This window comes from Ornithorhynchus anatinus, chromosome 11 (assembly GCF_004115215.2).
Source record: "Ornithorhynchus anatinus isolate Pmale09 chromosome 11, mOrnAna1.pri.v4, whole genome shotgun sequence".
Classification (NCBI taxonomy): Eukaryota; Metazoa; Chordata; class Mammalia; order Monotremata; family Ornithorhynchidae; genus Ornithorhynchus; species Ornithorhynchus anatinus.
In genome coordinates this window covers 30455332-30478192 of record NC_041738.1, presented here as the reverse complement: position 1 = coordinate 30478192, position 22861 = coordinate 30455332, and the positions used below count along the sequence as shown (strand labels likewise).

The 22861-nt window shown below is 46.2% G+C and overlaps 1 protein-coding gene across 3 annotated transcripts in view; it reads left to right on the top strand.

The window, feature by feature from the left end:
- The first annotated feature begins 5814 nt into the window (after positions 1 to 5814).
- Positions 5815 to 22861, top strand: part of RHPN2 (rhophilin Rho GTPase binding protein 2) — a 59902-nt gene continuing 42855 nt past the window's right edge. Inside the window, exon 1 of one of the 3 annotated variants that reach the window (XM_029074867.2) lies at positions 5815 to 5990. In XM_029074867.2, coding sequence (XP_028930700.1) covers positions 5916 to 5990 — 75 coding nt within the window. In that variant the 5' untranslated portion in view covers positions 5815 to 5915. Of the gene's footprint in view, positions 5991 to 12631; positions 12659 to 14583; positions 14681 to 22861 lie in introns of those variants that run through there. The other 2 variants (XM_029074868.1, XM_029074869.2) reach the window with 2 other exon arrangements.

The window sequence follows — 22861 nt, the reverse complement described above, 5'->3', positions numbered from 1 at the left end:
TGAAGGAAGGGGAGGGAAGGGAAGAGGAGGGGAAGAGATGGTGAGGGGAGGGAAAGAGGAAGGGAAGGGACAGGAAGGAAGAAGAGGAAAGGAGGGAAGAGAAGGTGAAGGGATGGGAGGGGAGGGCAAGAGAAAATTGCGGAAGAGGAGGAAAGGGGAAGGGATAAGAGGGGAGGGAGCTCACTGGTCCGGCCGCTCAGGCCCACAGACCTTCCTCAGAAACAGCTTGGGGTGGGCAAGCCATAAGGGAGAAAAATACAGGTAGCTTAGCCTGGACTGCTAATTCTGTCATACTGTGCTCTCCCAATCGCTTAGTGCAGTGCTTGGCACATAGTAAGCGCTCAATAAATACTTCTGATTGATTGATTGATGTGGTGATTTTGTACATAAATCAATGATCCCTTTGAAAGTCAACTTTTGGCCCAGACAGTATGACCAAAGTATTTTAGTCACCAATGAATGTAAAATCCTACTTGACTGTGAGCCCCTCGTGGGACAGGGACTTGTGTCCTGATGATGAACTTGAATCTAGAACAGTGACTGACACATAGTAAGCACTTAACAAATACCATAAAGAAAATGAAATGCTGGGCCACAGGAAAACTGGAAATTCAGAGGGAGCCAAGCTCTCAGTGCACTTCGGCAGATACAAGACCAGCCCACGAGGATATATGATAATTCATTCAATCGTATTTACTGAGCACTTACTACGTGCAAAGCACTTTCCACAACCCTAAAACCTGGACTAACCCTGGCCTTTACCCCCCAGAGAGCAATAAATCTCACAGATGGTGCAGATAACTTGAAAGGTCAGTTTCAGGCATCTGGTCAAGTTGCTTTCCAAGGGTTAGTCTTCAGCTTGCATTCATTTGACTTAATAATAACTGTGATATTTGTGAAGCGCTTACTATGTGCCAGGCACTGTACTAAGCACTGGGGTGGATAGAAGGTGATTGGGTTGGATACAGTTCCTGTCTCATGTGGGGCTCGCAGTCTTAATCCCCATTTTACAGATGCAGTAACTGACGCACAGAAAAGTGAAATGACTTGCTCAAGGCCACACAGCAGACAAGTGGCGGAGGTGGAATTAGAACCCATGACCTTCTGGCTCCCAGGCCCGTTCTCTATCCACTATGCCTTGCTGCCTTGTTACGTAAGATTTGAACATAAGGTTATTTCATTATTATTCTTAGTATTAACATTATTGCATTTGTAAATGCTTACTTTGTGCAAATCCCTGTACCATGCACCGGGAATTCATTTATTCAGTCAGTCAATCATTTAATCGTACTTATTAAGCGCTTACTGTGTGCAGAGCACTGTACTAAGCGCTTGGGAAAGTACAATACAACAAAACAGTGACATTCTCCACCCTCAGGGAATTTTGACACAGTCTAGGGGAGGAACTGGCCACAGACATACAAGAAAAGAATAATGTGATCAGATAAAATCCATACATGGACAAACCAAGGACAACAACAAAACCAATAAGCGCTCTGAGGGAAAATTGTTCACGCTCTTTATCTCCTCATTGCTCTAGCAGGCCCATCCCTAATAATAATAATAATAATGTTGGTATTTGTTAAGCGCTTACTATGTGCACAGCACTGTTCTAAGCGCTGGGGTAGATACAGGGTAATCAGGTTGTCCCACGTGAGGCTCACAGTCTTAATCCCCATTTTACAGATGAGGACACTGATGCACAGAGAAGTGAAGTGACTTGCCCACAGTCACACAGCTGACAAGTGGCAGAGCAGGGATAGTATAACAGTCACAACCTTTACAACCTTATAGCCATTGGAAGTGCTGCTGCTGCTTGTCCCAATCAATCAATCATATTTATTGAGGGCTTAATGTGAGCAGAGCACTGTACTAAGCACCTGAGAGAACACAATGTAACAGAGCAGAGGTAGTAGACCCGTTCCCTGCCCACAGAGAGAGTTTACAGTCTAGAGGGGCGGAACTTGATCCAGGCGATGGTGGGCAGGCCCAGGATAACAGTGCTCCATAGATCCGGAATTCAGGTGGAGGAGCTCCCACGGCCCGCTGGCTGCCGCTCCAGTTTAGTTCAAATGATTCATTCTTTAAATTGACCCTTTTTTAAAAATACCTAATAGCCTCAGACACTGCCCAGGTGGCATGAACCAAGCTCTCTGAGCAACAAAAGACAAGGGTAGCAAACACGCCCAACAGGGCCTTTGCGGGGTCAGTCAGGGCCATCTCCAGTTGGATGTAAGGCCCCTGGCTGGGGTAGGCAGCATAAAGCAGTGTGGCTCAGTGGAAAGAGCATGGGCTTGGGAGTCAGAGGTTCAAATCCCGGCTATGCCATTTGTCAGCTGTGTTACTGTGGGCAAGTCACTTCACTTCTCTGGGCCCCTCATCTGGAAAATGGGGCTGAAGACTGTGAGCCCCATGTGGGACAACCTGATTACCCTGTATCTACCCCAGCGCTTAGAACAGTGCTCTGCACAAAGTAAGCAATTAACAAATACCAACATTATTATAAAGCTTAAAGAACCCAACTACTTGTCCCTTCTGCCCTTAAACAGCTCCTCCCCTTCGAACCAAGGCCCCGGAGCCATTGATTCCAGGGCTGATTGGGTCCTACAGGGATCGTTTCTGCCACTTTTTAGGAAAAATGGGGTCCCACAGGGTGTGAGGCCTGAAGCACCGCCTCAATTCACCCTCCCCTAGGAATGATTGATGGATACATTGATTCACTTATGGAATGAATAACTGAATGGCAGGGGCAGTTTCTTTAGCATGTTAGCAATGTGTCAACAAACCCATAAATTCCAAAATTCCATTCCTAGATTTTTTTCCTCCTCCCGCCCCCCAAGTCCTTTCCAAAGTGTATCGTGTATATAAACATTCCAAAAGTGCTCCTATTAAGCCAAAAAATGGCAGGTAGAAGACCTCCATTAAAGACACAAATTGGAATCAGATGAAAAAATATTTTTCTCAGAAAAAAAAGTTGAAAACATCTATCTAAGGATTTTCTTGCACCTGATCACTTTTCAAGTCTCTAGCTTTACTCTTTCTAAACCGGAATTCCCTTTTGCTTTAAAAATAGAACATCGAAAAAAAACCAGTCATTATTCTTGGATACTTGTCGAATGAACGATACCTAGCACCAGGCTTTCGATGTGTAATACAAAACAACAACGTGTTTTCATATGTCGTAAATCTTACTGGTCATACAAATAAAAACAGAGAGAGCAGGCTGATACTGGGTGCGATTTCAGAGGAGAATTTCTGGATGCTTTGTAGGTGAGTAATTATGAGTACCCTATGGCAATAATATCCAGAACCTCTGTCAAAATAATCTGTATTAGTACTTTATATTTGAATCCTAATGCAATTTCACAGTTCTATACTTTTAATTTCTGGAAGGAGAAATAAAATTTAAGGTTATTAAGTACTTTCAGAAAATCGGGAGAGCAGCATTACCTAGTGGAAAGAGCACAACCCTGCTGCCATTAGGGAAAATGGGGATTTTCTGTAAAATGGGGATTAAGGCTGTGAGGCCCGCCAGAGAAGCAGTGTGGCTCAGTGGAAAGAGCATGGGCTTGGGAATCAGACGTCATGGGTTCTAATCCCCGCTCTGCTGCTAATCAGCAAATCACTTGGGCAAATCACTTCACTTCTCTGGGCCTCAGTCCCCTCATCTGTAAAATCTCCAGTGGTTGCCTATCAACCTCCACTCCAAACAAAAACTCCTCACTCTAGGCTTCAAGGCTCTCCGTCACCTTGCCCCTTCCTACCTCTCCTCCCTTCTCTCTTTCTACCGCCCACACCGCACGCTCCGCTCCTCTGCCGCCCACCTCCTCACCGTCCCTCGGTCTCGCCTATCCCGCCGTCGACCCCTGGGCCACGTCCTCCCGCGGTCCCGGAACGCCCTCCCTCCTCACCTCCGCCAAACTGATTCTCTTCCCCTCTTCAAAACCCTACTTAAAACTCACCTCTACCACCCCCCCTTCACCTCTCCGCAGCTAAACCCTCTTTTCCCCCTTTCCCTCTGCTCCTCCACCTCTCCCTTCCCCTCCCCACAGCACTGTACTCGTCCGCTCAACTGTATATATTTCCATTGCCCTATTTATTTTGTTAATGAATTGTACATCGCTTTGATTCTATTTAGTTGCCATTGTTTTTACGAGATGTTCTTCCCCTCGACTCTATTTATCGCCATTGTTCTTGTCTGTCCCTCTCCCCCGATTAGACTGTAAGCCCGTCAAACGGCAGGGACTGTCTCTATCTGTTGCCGACCTGTTCATCCCAAGCGCTTAGTACAGTGCTCTGCACATAGTAAGCGCTCAATAAATACTATTGAATGAATGAATGAATGAATAAAATGGGGATTAAGAACTGTGAGCCCCGCGTGGGACAACCTGATTACCCCATATCTACCCCAGCGCTTAGAACATTTTGCTTGGCACATAGCAAGCGTTTAACAAAAGTTATAATAATAATTCATGGGGCTCTTGCTGCCTGGCGGTCCCAGGAGGTTCCTGGAGGGTGGGAGCTCCTCCAGTTCCCTCCTCGGGAGTGACTGGAGTGGACCGCTTTCATTCAGTCATTCATTCAGTGGTATTTATTGAGCGCTTACTGTGTGCAGAGCCCTGTATTAAGTGCTTGGAAAGTACCATCCAGCAATAGAGACCAACCCCTTGCTCCCCATCCTCATTGCGACTCGGGCAGGGGGCGCCCAGCGTGGCTCAGTGCAAAGAGCCCGGACTTGGGAGTCACAGGTCATGGGTTCTAATCCAGACACCACTGCCTGTCAGCTGTGTGACTTTGGGCAAATCACTTCACTTCTCTGGGCCTCAGTGACCTCATCCGTAAAATGGGGATGAAGACGGTGAGCCCCACGTGGGACAACCTGGTGACCTTGAATCTACCCCAGTGCTTAGAACAGTGCTTGGCACATAGTAAGCGCTAAACAAATACCAACATTACTAGAGAAACAACGGCTCAGTGGAAAGAGCCCGGGCTTGGGAAGCAGAGGTCATGGGTGCGAATTCCGGCTCTGCCACTTGTCAGCTGTGTGACTGTGGGCAAGTCACTTAACTACTCTGTGCCTCAGTACCCTCATCTGTAAAATGGGAATGAGGACTGTGAGCTTCACGTGGGACAACCTGATGACCCTGTATCTACCTCAGCGGTTAGAACAGTGCTCTGCACAGAGTAAGCGCTTAACAAATATTATCATTATTATAGGGCGTGGACGGGGGCGTGGCCTGAGCGAGGGGCGGGGTCGGTGGTAGCACCTGGACATGGGCGGGGCCTGACCTGGGGGCGTGGCCAGGGGCGAGTCCGATGGCCGGGTTGGAGGCGGGACGTGTCTAGAGGGCGTGGCCCGAGCGAGGGGCGTGGCCAGGGCTAGAACCTGAGCGTGGGCGGGGCCTGGCCTGGTGGGCGTAGCCAGGGGCGGTGATTGGATGAGGGGCGTGGCCAGGAAGCGGTGATTGGCGGAGGGGCGGGTCCCGGGGCGGTGATTGGAGGAGAGGCGGGTCCAGGGGTCGGTGATTGGCGGAGGGGCGTGTCCAGGGGGCGGTGATGTTTGGCGGAGGGGCGTGTTCGGGGGGGGGGCGGTGATTGGCGGAGGGGCGTGTCCAGGGGGCGGTGATGATTGGCGGAGGGGCGTGTCCAGGGGCGGTGATGATTGGCGGAGGGGCGTGTCCAGGGGGCGGTGATTGGCGGAGGGGCGTGTCCAGGGGTGGTGATTGGCGGGGGGGCGTGTCCAGGGGGCGGTGATTGGCGGAGTTGGGGGGGGGGGGTGTCGTGGGGCGAAGATTGGAGGGGGCGGGTCCTGATGGCGGGGCGAGTTTGGGGCGGTGTCGGGTCCGGGCCGCCGCATTGCCCTGGCCCGAGGCTTGGGGGTCGGCGGCGTTGCCCGCGGCGGCCCCCGGAGCGACATGACGGACGCCCTGGTGCGCCCGCCGGCCCAAGGGCGGAGGCCCCTCAGCGACCCGGGACACTATTTCCGAAAGGTGAGGTCGCCGGGGGAGGGGGGGCACTGGCAGTGGACACTCTCCCCGCCACCCTCCACCCCAACCCCCTGCCTGCGGGATGGGCCGCTTTCTCCCTCCCTTCCCTCCCTCCCTCTCTCCCTCCCCCATAATTATAATACTCTCCATTCCTTCGGTACTATTTATGGAGCTAAACTAGGTGCGGGGCGCTCTGCTAAGCGCTTCGAATGGACGCTCCGGCAACAGAGGCCGCCCCGGCCCCACGTCGGGCTCGCGGTCTGAACGGGGGGGTTAATTATGATTATAGTAATAATCACGTTATTTGTGAAGCGCTTGCTTACTAGGTGCCAAGCGCTGTTCTAAGCGCTGGGGGACAGACGGGGTCATCAGGGGGTCCCACCTGGGGGTCCCGGTTTCCATCCCCATTTTGCAGATGAGGTCACTGAGGCACAGGGAGGTGAAGTGACTTGCCCAAGGGCGCACAGCTGACAGTACTAATAATAATTACGGCATTTGTTTAGCGCTTACTAAGTGCCAAGCGCTGTTCTAAGCGCTGGGGGAGATACAAGATCATTAGGCTGGCCCAGGAGGGGCTCCCAGTTTCAATCCCTGTTTCACAGAGGAGGGAACTGAGGCACAGAGAAGTGAGGTGACTTGCCCAAAGTCACACAGCTGACAATAATTACGGTATTTGTTAAGCGCTTCCTAGGTGCCAAGCACTGTCCTAAGCGCTGGGGTAGATACAGGGTCATCAGATTGTAGGGAAGCAGCGTGGCTCACTGGAAAGAGCCCGGGCTTTGGAGTCAGAGTTCATGGGTTCGAACCCCGGCTCTGCCACTTGTCAGCTGTGTGACTTTGGGCAAGTCACTTAACTTCTCCGTGCCTCAGTTACCTCATCTGTAAAATGGGGATTAAGCCTGTGAGCCCTACGTGGGACAACCTGGTTCCCCTGTGTCTACCCCAGCGCCTGGAACAGTGCTCGGCGCATAGTAAGCGCTTAACAAATACCAACATTAGTATTACCAGGTGGGGCTGCCAGTTTCAATCCCCATTTTACAGATGAGGGAAGTGAGGCCCAGAGAAGTGAAGGGACTTGTCCACAGTCACACAGCTGACAAGCGGCGGAGTCGGGATTAGAACCCACGACCTCTGACTCCCCAGCCAGGGCTCTTGCCACTGAGGTCCTTGGAGGGGACCCCCTCCTCGCCGTCTTCCACCTCCCTGGCTCAGCGCAAAGAGCCCGGGCTGGGGAGTCACAGGTCGTGAGTTCTAATTCCGCCTCCACCGCTTGTCAGCTGGGTGACCTTGGGCAAGTCACTTCACTTCTCTGGGCCTCGGTGACCTCATTCGTAAAATAGGGATGAAGACTGGGAGCCCTACGCGAGACAACCTGATTATAGCGTGATTCACTGGAAAGAGCCCGGGCTTGGGAGTCAGATGTCGTGGGTTCTAATCCCGGCTCCCCCCCCCTTGTCAGCTGTGTGACTTTGGGCAAGTCACTTCCCTTCTCTGGGCTTCAGTGACCTCAACTGTAAAATGCGCATTAAGATTGTGAGCCCCACGTGGGACAACCTCATCACCTTGTATCCTCCCCAGTGCTTAGAACAGTGCTTGGCACATAGTAAGCACTTAACAAATGCCACCATTATTACTATTATTATTGTCAGCGGTGTGACTTTGGGCAAGTCACTTAACTTCTCTGGGCCTCAGTGACCTCATCGGTAAAATGGCAATGAAGACTGTGAGCCCTATGTGGGACAACCTGATTACCTTGCGTCTACCCCGGCGCTTAGAACGGTGCTAGGCACCTAGTGAGAGCTTAACAAATACCAACGTTGTTATTAATAATTATTAATAAAGGCCAATAAACGGGTGGGGTTGAAGCCAGGGTAAACTGGAGAGGAAGCCCCCAAAAGGACTGGCCCCCGGGCCATTGATTCTCCAAGGAAAGGCAATGGGGCAGTGGGATTTGGGGGTGGAGGGGGGGGGTAGAGGGCACAGAAACCCCCCTGGCAGGGGTCGGGTTACAGCTCATTTGTAAAGGACCCTGGCAATCTCCCAGCCCACCGCTTTCGGCAGGTGCCTCTTCGGAAAGTTTTGCGACTTTAGTTGGAGGCTCCGGATTTTAGGACTCCTTGTCTACTCCGGAGAAGTGCATGAACGTTTGAACAATTAGGAAATCTCCAAATGGAATTTCTCCTGAAAGTTAATTTTATATGATCAGAAATGCCGTATCTTATTTTCTCGGATCTTCCTTTCCCGAAGAAGTGGTCTAAATACTACCCAACGTACTAATCGCTACCTTTTTTTTTTCCCTTCGGTCCTTTGACATTTTCTTGGTTAAGCACTGTTTGTTTTTTAATTAGTGTTTTCAGCGTTGTTGTTTTTTACTTACCCCATCGTACCCTGACTGTTTCAGGATTTCCCACTTGGGCATGTTTTGGGGGGTCGTGGTGGATTTATAATTTGAGATTAAAGTGTCTCCCCTTTTGTCCTTGATAGCCTCTGAGAAGCTGGTTGGGAGTCCTAGATTTGCGATTGCAAGTTGGTGTAAATGAGGGTCCTTACATTTCCCAAGGGGCACCCGTCCCCACCCTTCAAGGTTAATGTGTGATTTAACCTGCACAGATAACACGATTACCAATTTGTAATACGGCCTTGGGTTGGGTGTTGTTTTTTTAAAATCTTTTTCACCCAGTGTTGCATTTAACGTAGGGGGCTTGAACTGGAAAAAAATGGTCTACTCCTTATCGATCAATCCATCAGCGGTATTTATTGAGCACTTATTGTGTGCAGAGCCCTGGGCTAAGCGCTTGAGAGAGTGCAATACAGTCGGTACGACACTCGAAACTTTTCTTGAGGCGTGTGTCGTCATCCATCAGCCTGGCCACAGGGTTCAGGATACTTCCTGAAAATTCTGCCCTCAAGGAACAAACAATTGCACTATATCAGGATTTCGAGTGAGAGCCTTGACAAGATAACCTAGAGCAGGCCACTGCACACCGAAAGTGATAGCCCCTTTACTATGGCATTTTTCCATGATGAGTTGGCAGTGGGAGTGGATAAATAGGTGCTGGGTTGGAGGCCATGCTCATGGCAATGACACTTCTGCCCCCTCCTTTAGCTGTTTCCCAGGTGAATCCAAAAATACACTCTGGGACCTTGGTCAGAGAGGACTAGGTGAGTGAAGAAAAAAATAGCCCTATACAGCTTGGTGGCCTAAAGGGTGTGTAATTGGAAACAGGGAAGTGAAACTTTGCTACACAGTAGAGCACAGTCCAAGCTCAATTATAGAGGGACTGCCTATCCAGTTGTTGGATTATCTAGTTCTTTGCTTTCTTCCGCAGTGGCAGTTTTTCTGGGTTCAGTCAGTCAATCACTGGTGCTTATGGAATGGCCTGATTCGCCCTTGCTCCCCTCTATTTTTTGTCCCTTCTATTCACCCCCGCCTCAGTCCCACAGCACTTTTGTACATATCTGTAATTCATTTTATTGTCTGTCTCCCCTTCTAGATTGTAAACTTGTTCATTGATTCAATTGTATTTATTGAGTGCTTTCTGTGTGCAGAGCACCGTACGAAGTGCTTGGAAAGTACAATTCAGCAACTAGTTGTGGGCAGGGAATGTCTACCAACTCTGTTGTATTGTACTCTCCCAAGTGCTTAGTACAGTGCTCTGCATACAGTAAGCACTCAATAAATACCATTGATTGATCGAGTGCCTATTGAGGCTGTACTGTGTGCTTGGGAGAGTTCAAAAGAAGGCAGAAGTTCAAAAGAAGACATCAATTGAAATATTGTGGTATTAAAACAACAACAAAAAAGGAACATTTCCCTCTTCACATTAACATCATATAAACAGTCTCTTATTTACCAGCAAGCAGCACTCAAGAGGACCTGCACCCTGGTTTTGCAGCTGAGCTCAGTAAGACTTGACTGATTTAAAGAATCCCAGCTGTAGGTGCATTTTACATATGCCAGCAGTAGTGGCATTTGAGCTGCATTTTTTGGCTGATCCAAGTTAAGCAGTTGTTGGGAAATCAGATTTGGAGGTTGAGTTTACGCCACATGGGTGCTTGTTTTCTCGTTTACACTCCCAGAACCCTGCTGCCACCATCTGGAATTTTCTTTTCCTGATGTAAACAGCTTTTAAAATGACTTTGCTAAACTCTCCCTGGGGAAGCGAACTCGCTCCTTCAAAGCAGTCAGTCGCCTTGCCCCCTCCAACTTCACCTCGCTACTCCTACAGCAGACCAGCCTGCACACTTCGCTCCTCTGATGCCAACCTACTCACTGTACCTCGATCTCGTCTAGCTCGCCGTCGACCTCTCGCCCACATCCTGCCTCTGGCCCGGAACACCATTTCTCTTCATATCTTACACTATCCTTCCCCTCGTTCAAAGCCTTTTTGAAGGCACATCTCCCCCCAAAACCTTCTTTCCTCTTCCCCCACTCCCTTCTGTGCCACCCTGACTTGCTCCCTTTATTCATTTCCCCCAATCCCAGATCCACACCACTTAGGTACATATCCATAATGTACTTATTTATATTAGCGTCTGTCTCCTCCTCTAGACTGTAAGCTCACGGTGAACAGGGAATGGGTCTGTTATAGTGTACTCTCCCAAGTGCTTAGTGTAGTGCACAGTAAGCACTCAATAAAATACGATCGACTAGAGTCCATCAATGGTATTTATTAAGCGCTTACTCTGTACAAGGCACTGTAGTAAATACTTGGGAGTACAATAAAGAAGAGAAAATACCTGCTCTCGAGGAGCTTACACGCTAGCAGGGGAGACAGACATTAAAATGAATTACAGGTAGGGGAAACAACCAAGTATAAAGATGTGCACAGAAAGGGTGAGGGTGAGTACATAAGTGTTTAGATCATACAGAAAGCAGGGATTCTGTCTGCCAGCTCTTATGATGTACTTTCCTAAGCGCTTAACCCAGTGCTTTGCACATAGTAACTGCTCAGTAAATCATGTTGATGGAGTACATTTGATGCTCTTGAAATGGATTCTGTGGCTTGGCAGCTATAGACACCCTGCAGAGAGTCTGAAGGCTGACCGTAGAGTTAGAGAGCTGTTCTTGATTTTGTGTGTTCGATTAATGCAGTGCCTTTTCTTTTTGAGGTTTCTAGGTTTTGTACTTTGAATGGACTGTATGTTTCACACTCCTTCCTCTTCCTTTGTTTTCTCCTTGCTCAGAGGATGCCTGAGTTGCCTGGGAGCCCTTTACCTTTCGTGTAAGAATGAGTGGTGTTACTGAGCAGATGCTCTGGCACAGAATAAGCACTCGCTAAATACAATTGATATGCTGCAGGACATCCCAAGGGTTAAACTGACAGTCGTCCGGTCTCAGAAGTAATGCACTTTTAAATTGTGGTTTGTTCAGTTGAATTCATGAATGCCCTGTTCACTCATGTGCCTGGTTCTGTCTTGGACCCATCCATCAGGGAGCAAGTTTTGCGTTTCCTTTGATGGTATGAGGAGTTTATTTTTTACCAATACTATGGTTCCCATATTTTCTGCCATTCCCTTGGGTGGGTTGTTATCTACTTATTCCTTTCTTGGATAATATCCTCTGTATTGCCGCATGTGGTGTTGTGGAGAATTGCCAGTGGAGAAGCAACATGTCATAGTGGAAAGAGCACAGGTCTCGAAGTCAGAGAACCTAAGTTCTAATCCCGGCTCTTCCAGTTGCTCTGCCAATTGCTTGCGGAGTGACCTTGGGTAAGTTTCAGCTTCTTTGTGTCTCAGATTCCTCACCTGTAAAATGAGGATTCAAAATCTGTTCTCCTCCTTCAGACTGTGAGCACCAGGCTGATCAGAGACTGTGTCTGACCCAATTGACTTGTAATAATAATAATGTTGGTATTTGTTAAGCGCTTACTATGTGCAGAGCACTGTTCTAAGCGCTGGGGTAAACACAGGGGAATCAGGTTGTCCCACGTGGGGCTCACAGTCTTCATCCCCATTTTACAGATGAGGGAACTGAGGCACAGAGAAGTTAAGTGACTTGCCCACAGTCACACAGCTGACAAGTGGCAGAGCTGGGATTCGAACTTATGAGCCCTGACTCCAAAGCCCGTGCTCTTTCCACTGCACCACGCTGCTTAGAATAGTATTGGACACATAGTAAGCACTTAACAAATACCATCAAACAAACAAATGAACCTGCCCCAGACACACAAAATCTAGGTTTCCAATTCCAATTTTCTTTCTGCCCAGACCTTTTTCATTCACCTTTCATAGAGTTCAGATTGTTTACCTATGTTTCAAATGCATGAATATTGACAGTGATATCATCTGGGCTTTACACAATGGGCACTCTTGTGTCTTCTGGGCACTTGAGCTTGAGGATGAGTCTTCAGCCTAAATATTTCAGTGAAGTCAAGCTTTTTTTATTAGTCCCTGTCTCCACCATTCTTCTGACCCTTCTTTCTCTTGCAGTCTCTCAAGTTATGTGGTAGGAGGGTGGTGAGAAATGCTAGTGATTTGGCCATGCTATTCCACATCACTGATGCTTCATTTATTTGGTGTGGTCGCCCTTTGCATTTAGACATCCTGGTTAATGGGATGAACCATCCTTACCAAGAGTGATTCCATGAAATTCATAAAAGTAACATGGAGATTAGCATCTTCTAGAAGTAATTTTTAATGGCAAAGTGGTTGGGTTCATGCTGCAAAGGGTAAGTATGAATCAGACAGGTAGGTTAAATATTTGCATTTTAATGAGATCCCAGAGTTTGGAACTGTGCTAGGTTGAAGCGTGTGTATTTGAGTCATCTATCACGGGTCAGAGGCAGCCTAGTTGGGCAATACTGTTTGATCACTCCCAAGCAACAGTGACCCCACTGTGGTAGCAGCATCAGCTTGAATTGCCCTTTTTTTTTTTTTTTGGCAGCCATGGAATAAGACAGTGAACAAGCCATGGAACTGCCTTGTTTTCTTTTTCTGGGGTCCCTTCCCAGCTTTCTCTGGATGGTTGGGCCAGTCAACCTCTAAAGATACAGGAGAAGTCATCCTCCGGAGGGTCAACACTGAGGGCTCTGACTTGGAGACAGCTTCCAGGTGGTGATTGCCTGGAAGAATTAAGTTCTAGCTTGGTGAGAAGAGAGCAATTGTATTTACCGAGTCCTTACTGTGTGCAAAGCTCTGGACTAAGCTCCTGGAAGAGTACCCTACAACAATTGAACAGAAACATTCTTGCCCACAAAGAGCTTACAATCTAATAATAATAAGTACCATTATCATTACTATTATTAAGTTCTTACTATGCACCAAGCACTGGTCTATGTACTGGGGTGGATACAAGGTAATCAGGTTGTCTCACGTGGGGTTCACAGTCTTAATCCCCATTTTATAGATGAGGTAACTGAGGCACAGAGAAGTTAAGTGGTTTGCCCAAGGTCATACAGCAAGCAGATGAGTGGCAGAGCTGGAATTAGAACCCAGTCTCTCTGACTCGCAAGTCTAGCTGGGGAGACAGACATTAATATAAATGTCATGGGTATGTACATAAGTGCTGTGGGGCTGCTGTGGGGGGAAATCAGTTGATCATATTTGAGTGCTTACTTTGTGTAGAGCACTGTACTAGGCACTAGGGAGAGTACAATATAACACAGCTGGTAGGCATGTTCCCTGCCCACAGCGAGCTTACAGTTTAGAGGGGGAGACAGACATTAATATAAATAAATGAATTGTAATTATATACATAAGTGCTGTAGAGCTGAGGGTGAGGAGAATAAAAGGTACAAATCCCAAGTGTGAGGGAAGGAGGAAGGGATGGAAGGAAGGAAAAACAAGAGGAAGAGGAAAGATGAGGGTTGAGGGAGAAGGGGACCTCTCCAGACTGAAGCTCCTTGTGGGCAGGGATAGGCTAAAGTAGTCAATAAATTCCATTGATTGATTAATAGAGAGTGATTGAGCCACCCCTGGGATGAGCCTGACCTCAAGAAGCAGTGTGGCCAAGTAGATAGAGTACAGGCCTGGGAGTCAGAAGAACCTGGGTTCTAATCTTCGCTCCACCACTTATCTGCTGTGTGACCTTGGGCAAATCACTTCTCTATGCCAGTTACCTCATCTGTAAAATGGGGGTTAAGACTGTGAGCCCTATGTGGGACAGGGACTGTCCAACCTGATTAGCTTTTATCTACCCCAGCATTTAGTAGGGTGTCTGGCACACAGAAAGCGCTTCACAAATATCTTAAAAAAAAAAGCAGAAATGAGGCCAGGCTCCAACTAGGAGTACGGACTCCCTGATGCGGAAAGCAACGGGGGCAGGAGTAGAGGTCGAGGCAGGGGCAAAGGTCACCTGGTTAAGACTGGGTATATCCGTATTACCACATAAATTTACCTAAAAATTACCATTCACTAGATAGGTCCTATCTAGAGCCTAATATTGAAATCAATACTAAAGATTCTCCTTTTGGTATTTGAACTGGACTGGAAGCTGTCTAAAACCCAAAGGAGGGACCAGTCATTGTTCAGGAGAGCAGGGATTCTTAACTCCTCTCTCTCCTTTTTCATCTTTAGAGTTGGTATTTTCAACATATATTTTAGAAAGTTTTTCCTGATGTTTTTTACAACCGCCCCCCACTCCCAGGACCTCAGCTGAACTGCTCCTTTGAAAGCATCCACAACTGCTTTTGCCCGAGCAGTTGACAAAAGAATTTCCAGTGTAAGCCTCAAAGCCTGAAGACTTAAACAAGGTACTTTCTTTTCACCTACTCCTGCACTGCTGCTTCTTGCTGGGGCCTCTAGAGATCCCATTATCTGTTTCCATTGTCTTCAATAATGGCTATAGGCCCTATAAATGCTCTGAAATACCCCCTGGGGGTTGAATCTCCTCTTCTCTCCCTCCAATCCCCTTGACAACCTCTGTTATAGGGACATTCATTACATAAATTTGGCCATAGTGTTTGTTCAGAATATTTTAATGGTATTTGCCAAGGGCTTACAATATGCCAATAGCTGTACTAGGCACTAGATACTAGCTGAACAGTTTGGAACACAGTCCATGTCTCACATAGGGCTCACAATACTAATCCTCATTTTACAGATGAGGGAACTGAGGCACAGAGAAGTTAGTGTCTGTCCCGGGCACACAGCACACAGGTGGTGGAGCCGGGATGAGGACCCAGGCACTTTTGACTCCCAGGCCTTCGACCATTCTAGAAGGTGCTTATTGCCAAATTAGAGAAGCTTTAGGTCTAAGAATCAACCAGAGGGTTCAGTTGTGTTGTTTATGGATCTTCTGCACTGGGGCTCTGTGGGCAGGCTAGTTTAAATTGGGCGGAGCCAAATTTTTTCAACCCAGGAGACCCACCTAGTTATTCCTGCATCACTTGCCACAGTTAGGGTTTGATTAACAGTATGCTTTCTGCATCATTTTTATCAGCAATGAAAAGAATAACGTCTTTCCGGTGTGCCAAATGAGTAATCCCTTGGATTTACATCACAGCTATGTTTTGGGCTTCAGTTCAGAATTCTGTTTATTACAGCCAGTCAGCTGAACAAAGCTCTCTCCTTGCTTTTCATTTTGAGGTTTCTTTTAATCTTTTTCCTTCCTCCTTGCAGTCCTTTCCCCGGAGTGCGAAGGATATGTCCGTTGAGAGTAAAAAGTTATGTTGTCGCTCCCCTTTTACTCACCCATGTGGGGGTTCTGAGGACTTGGGCAGAGCTAAGCTGTACCAGGAGCAAAGAAAATGAGCCCCCATGGAAAAGTCTGCCAGACAAATACCTCCTGGTATCACCGCCAGGGCCAACCCTAGATACCAGAGCTCCCTGATAGATGCAGAAGGTGGAGGAGGATTCTCTAGGGCGAAAAAGAATTTGCAGTTTGAGTTGAAGAAGGGTCATCTGAAAGTTCGTGTGAAGAACCATAAGCGGAGTTCTGTTTCCTGGGATTCTTTGGATAGTCCTGAAGGCATCGTGTGATATTTGCTGTCACTGGAGTTTCGGCTTATGTTCCATTTCCTTGTAGAAGTTATTTACCAGAGTTCACGAATGGTGCCTGGCAGGAGACTGTGTGAAGTTAAATTAGGTTTCATGAGAGCTTTACTTCTCACAGTTTTCGGCACAAGCTACTGAAACCTGAGAGAGTTGCCTCATGCGGTTTTGGTTACATAGAGCAGTGCTTCCTGACAATTTCATAATAATTATAGTAATTATTTTAGTGGTATATGCTAAGCAATTACAATGTACAAACTCTACTAAATACTGGGATTGATACAAAATAAGTAACTGGACATGGTCCCTGCCCCACATGGGACTCACAGTCTGAGGGAGGGAGAACAGGTATTTTATCCCCATTTTGCAGATGAGGTAACTGAGGCATAGAGAAGTTAAGTAACTTGCCCAGCATCACCCAGCAGGCAAGTGGCAGAGCTGGGATTAGAATTCCTGGCTCCGCTATTTGTCTGTGATGTGACCTTGGGCAAGTCACTTCGCTGAGTCTGTTATTTGTAAAATCGGATTGAATCTTCTTCCTTCTAGATGTACTACTATCTAGTGGCATAATAATAATAATTATTACAGTATTTGTTTATGTGCTAAATTCTGTCTCCAACCTGATTATCATGTGTCTATGCCAGCCCTTAGTATAGAATTTGGTACATAATAAGTGCTTAAATATTATTGTTATGCCAGTAGATAGGAGTACATTGATTCTGGGTGCCATTTTCTTGGATTGTTTTAGAGTTTGGTAAAAACTTCCAAATGTTGCAATGGTAAAGTTCTAGGGCCCATCTACAAACTGTCCCGGGGCACACTGGTTGGGAAACCCTGATCTACAGAAAAGTGCTGGGGGCAAACCTCTCCTAAGGGCCTGGCCAGGGCATGAACCTCTGCCTCCCCATCACCACTCTGGATCAGATGTAAACTTTTGACTTAAGCTTTCAGATTCTTGCACTGGACTGTCCCCATCTAACTTCTCTGCTCTAATCTATTGCCCAGTTTGTACTGTGTCACAGACCTTGCCTTCCTGAAGTCTCGTGCCCGCAATCCTCCCACTTTGACATCCAGTCTTCCATCCATCTCTCCTTTCCTTTAAATCTCAACAGTCATTTCCACCAGGAGCTTTTCCCTCCTTAATTCAACTATCCTCCCGCCCACCAGCAAAACACCTATCTTCCAGCTGCCTTCTGAGATCACCTCTCTTCCAAGAAGGCTTCCCTAATTATTCTCTCATCTTCCCAAACCTATTTCCCCCTTTACTGACACTTCAGCATGTCACCTTGCACCTGGGTACTCATACCACCCATAACCCTTATGTATCTTGAAACTCTGTTGCTTACACATAATTGTACCTTATTTTAGTGTCTCTCTCCTACTAGAGAGTAAATGCCAACTCTGTCTCAAACTTCATTGTATTTTCCTAAACACTTAGTACAGTGCTCAGTAGAGAGAATGAATTCAATAAATGTGATTGATTTTTTTTTCTTTTATGTCTCTCTCCCCTGGGTAGTCTTAGTGTATTATGCCTATTTTCTTGTTTTTCTTGCATTTTTATTTTAAGTTTTTTGAGGGTAGGCGCCATGTCTAAATCCGACCCCACACCTCACTACAGTGATGGGAGCAGGGCATGGGGAGTGGGGGCATCAGAAGAACCAGAGGTCAAGAAATATACACTGGGGCTATGCCATCGCTGGTGGCATACCATATCATCTACTCTGGCACTGTCTACGAGTCTGTGATGCTCGATGGTACAGCATTGGGATTGTATTGTGGAAGCAGCGTGGCTCAGTGGAAAAAGCCCGGGCTTGGGAGTCAGAGGACATGGGTTCAAATCCCAACTCTGCCACTTGTCAGCTGTGTGACTGTGGGCAAGTCACTTAACTTCTCTGTGCCTCAGTTACCTCATCTGTAAAATGGGGATTAAGACTGTGAGCCTCACGTGGGACAACCTGATTACACTATATCTACCCCAGCGCTTAGAACAGTGCTCTGCACATAGCGCTTAACAAATACCAACATTATTATTATTGTGGTCATCCTGGCCACATGGGTTTTGTATCAACCATATTTATTGAGCACCTACTGTGGGTAAAGGACTGCATTAAGCACGTGGAAAAATACACTACAGCAGAGTTGGAGGACATGATCCCTACCCACAAGGAGCTTATGTTACTGAGTACTTAATGCATACCGAGCACTGTACTAAGTACTTGGGAGAGTACTATATAACAGAGTTGGTAGGCACGTTTCCTTCCCTCAATAATCTTACAGACTAAAGGGTGAGACAGACATTAATATAAATGAATTATGGGTATGTATGTAAGTGCTATGGACCTGGGGGGGGGTGCATAAAGAGTGCAAATAAAAGGGTGCAAACTACAAGTTTTTGTGCATACAACTGTTGTCTGGACTTGGCGATGTGCTCTTTAGTGCTTGTTATACCCACTACCCCGGCAGGAGCATGTCTGGCAGGAAAGAGGGCATGAGGGGTGACTCATATACCCCTGGCACAGTGATTTGTTCCTTCACTCAGGCTCTTGGTCCTGAAGATTGAGTCGCTGGACTGAGGCACGTCCATTATTAACAATGGGAGATGCCAACGTCATTGTTCCCCTTCTCAGTAAATAGTATTAATTCTGTGACTACAAATCAGGATCACACCTTTATAATAGAGACTCAGGAGGCTCACGGTTGGATAAATAATAATGATAATTATGTACTCCATTAAGTGCTTACTATCTGCCAAGCACTCCTTTCCTCTTCTCCTACTCCCTTCTTTGTCCCCCTGACTTGCTCCCTTTGTTCATCCCCCCTCCCAGCCCCACAGCACTTATGTACCTATCTGTAATTTATTTAAATTAAAGTCTGTCTCCCCCTTTAGACTGTAAACTCATTGTGGGCAGGGAATCTATTTATTGTTATATTGAACTTTCCCAAGTGCTTAGTACAGGGCTCTGCACACTGTAATAGTCAATAAATATGATTGAATATTGGAATAGAAACAAAATTATCAGATCAGACACAGTCCCTGCCCATCTGAGGTTCACATTCTTATTAGGGGGGTGTAGAATTTAATCCCCATTTAGTAGATGAGGGAACTGAGGTCCAAAGAAGTTAAGTGACTTCTCAAGGTCACACAGCAGAAAAGTGGCAGAACCAGAATTAGAATCCAGGTCTTATGACTCCCAGACCTGAGCTCTTTCTACTAGGTCACACTGCTTCTACATATAAATGAATAAAACAGTTTAGGCTTGGTATGGGGTGTGCACTAAGGATTATTTATGGTATTCTAGTATACCCAGAAGTGAGTCTGAGGTGTCTGAGAGTCAGAAATGGCATAATAGTAGGTAGTGATCATCTGGAGGAGACAAGGAAACATAACTACCAACTCCACTATATTCTCCCAAGCACTCAGTTCAGTGCTGTGCATACAGGAAGTGCTCAGTAAATACCATTGATTGACACACACACAAAGGTTCAGAAATAGGAGCCTGAAATTCAAGGGATCCTAGTAGCAACTAAAATCAACCCACTTTGCTCACCTTAATCTTTGAGGTTCATTCATTCAAACGTATTTATTGAGTGCTTACTGTGTGCAGAGCACTGTACTAGGGGTTTGGGAGAGTACAATATAATAACCAAACGACATTCTCTGCCCACAGCGAGCTTACAGTCTAGAGGGGTAGACAGGAATTAATATAAATAAATTACAGATATGTACATAAGTGCTGTGGGGCTGGGAGGGTGGATGAATAAAGGGAGCAAGTCAAGGTGACTCAGAAGGGACCTTTGAACATATATTAAAAAAAACATGGCTTTTTCCAAATATTTTCTCCTTCACTTGCTTTACTCCAAAGATGTTTCCTAGAATATTCAGACGAACATTATTTTTTTTTAATTTAACTAAGCTTTAAATGTGGTGGAATCTCTTTGGATCTGTTTTCTAGGTTTTTATTAGAGGGCAGTGAGAGGTTACTGAAGTTAGGTAGGCAGGGATAGGTTCATGGATCTGCAGGGTGATAAAGAATGGGACACGTTTAATGGCTGATCTCTGTCATTGAGCTGGGCTACCGGGTCCAGCTGAGGGAACTGATTTCTCATCACCTAAGACTGAAAAGTTTCAAAATGATTGGAGACTGTGGGAAAAGGTGGGACTCCCCCCCCCCCCCCCCCCACCAGTCAGGGAAGGGAATGAAGGCAGAAATCATACTCATAACTCCATTGTATTCTGCCAGCCCACAAAGTAAACTCTTAATAAATGCTCGTGATAGATTGATAGGAAGTAGGGAGGCTGTGACTTTGCTGGGCACCTGCTGTCTGCCATCTTCTCTGCTCTTGCTGTCCTCTTGCACTGGCCTGACCTTTTCAAAGTCTGGAAGTTTGCTTTACCTCCCACTGCCTTTGGTCTCGATGATTACGGTTTTTATTCACTGCCAGCCTGCCTCTGCATCATCCGTGGTTCACAATACCCTGAGGAAACTGGGGCAGTCCTGAGGTCAAATTGTAGGTCAGGTTTTCCCCTAGAAATGTGGAATCAGAAATGTGGAAGAGAGCTTGAGAGATCTTTTGGTCCAGTCCCCTGCCTTGGAGAAACTGAATAAATTTAGAAAGATGAATGGATACTAGTCTAAAATTTTTTAAAAATGTCTCCTGGGATGGAGATCCCACAGCCTCCCTTGGTGATTCTCAATAGTAGATACTCTTCCTTACATCCAATTAAAATTTCTCCTGTTTAATTTTGTCATTTCTTCTTTTTTGTTTCGCCAGTGGAAATGGAAATGAATTGGTCAGCATCTTCACCGTACAAATCCTTCAGTACTTGAAAACACCTTTTTCTCCCCATTCATCTTCTCTTCTAGGTTGAACAGTGCTGTTTAACCTCTCCTTAGGTTGTATTTTTCCAACTCTTTAGTCATTTTGTGTACTCTTCTCTGGAACCCTCTGCAGTTCCCTTTCAAAGTATCATGATCAAAACTGGACCCAATGTAGTCCAGACGGAATAGAGTAGAAGAATTACCTCCTGACTCATTGATAGGTCTGTGTCATATTATAGTTAAATGTTCATGTTATACTACTGTGGCTGACTCATACTTTGCCTCTCATCTTTTACTATTGTCCTGAACCCAGCCAACCTTCCCTGTTCTATCTTTTTGGCCCTAGGTTGACTATTTTGCACTAATCCCAATTCAATTTCATCCCTATTTTCTGGTCTAGATTTTCAATTCATCTAAGCCATTTTGAATTCTGTTTGCATTAGCCTCCCTGCCCAGTTTAGTATCTTGTGCAAACTTGATGAGTGTGCTCTCTAGGCTTTCAACAAAGTCATCAATAAAGGCTATTGAATAGATTGGCATTCAGGTTAACTTGAGAGTCTATTTTGGTGTACAGTCTTCACTGTTCCCCTGGGCATGCCCTCAAACAGGCTTGGCCTCTCCAGAGGCCTTAATCAGAGAATAAAAACGATTTATTGAGTCAGTCAGTCAATCGTATTAAGTGCTTACTATATGCTGAGCACTGTTTTTAGCACTTGGGAGAGTACAATATAACAACAGACACACTGAGTGCCTTAGTGCAGAGCCCTAGACGGGTTCATGACAATTAGTGGACATGGCCACTGCCCTCCAGAAGCTAGCAGTGTAGTGTTGTTGTTGTTTTTAATGGTATTTAAGTACTCACTATGTGCCAAGCACTGTACTGAGGGCTGGGGTAGATAAAATCTGATCAGGTTGGACACTGGGTTCCTATCCCACATAGGGCTCACAGTCTTAATCCCCATTTTACAGATGAGGTAACAGGCACAGAGAAATGAAGTGACTTAATAATAATAATTATGGTATTGTTTACTATGTGCCAGGCACTGTTCTAAGCGGTAGGGTAGATAGAAGCACTTTGGCCTCACAGTCACAATCCCCACTTTACAGATGAGGTAACTGAGGCATGGAGAAGTGAAATGACTTGCCCAAAGTCACACAACAGACAAGTTGCAGAGCCAAGATTTGCCTAAGGTCACAGAGCAGACAAGTGGGGGAGCTGGAATTAGAACCTAGGTCCTCTTGGCTCCCAGGCCCATACTCTGTCCATTAGGCCACACTGCTTCTTGGGTGTAACAAGCTATCCTCGGTGTTCCTCGACTTGTCCTATTCCTTGTTTCTCACAGGCTGGTCCAGAATTAGATCTGCTGTTAGGGTGAGAGGGCAGGGCTGTTCCTCTAGCATCATTCTCTTCGGAGTTTGACCTTCAGGTAGACACTTTGCTTCTCATCCCCATCATTGCATGGGAAATAAATTCTTAACCGGAGAAACAGGATCAAGAATCGAGTTTTTTGCTCTTTAAAGTTGATATTAATTGAGTCTCTCTCCCGTCGAGAATAACAGATGAGCCTTGTCCGGAGGCTTCAGGCCTGATTACCTGTGAAGAAATTGATTAGGTCTCTTTCTCTTTTGCTCTTTCTCTCTCTTGCTCTCTCTCACATCCCTGCTGCCAGTCATGTCCCCAGTGAGGCAGGGAGTTTTGTTCTTTAAAGCCTGGTTAACAAACTTGATATTCATTTCTCAGTTTCTACCAGTAAAGTGTAAAGCTTTGGTGTCCAGAAGAGCTTATTCATTGAGAGCTTACTGGGTGCAGAGCACTGTACTAAGCTTATTCTGCAACAAAGATTTTAAGTTTTGAAGTCTCTCTTACAATTAGTTTCCATGTAAAAGCCTATCAGTTGCTAAGGTAATTTGATCTGGTGCGTTTTTCAAGCAACCTGGCAAATATTATGTTGCTATGTGAACTAGAGATAATGAACCAGATCTGTTGTTCATATAGACTTAGAGGTCATAAAATAAGACCTTTTAAGGCCTATCAAACTTCTAAAATAGCTGATAATGTTGTTTCTATTCATTATTTGATTTTAGTCATGCAGTAGCTTCCAGTGTCAGGTAGATATTTAG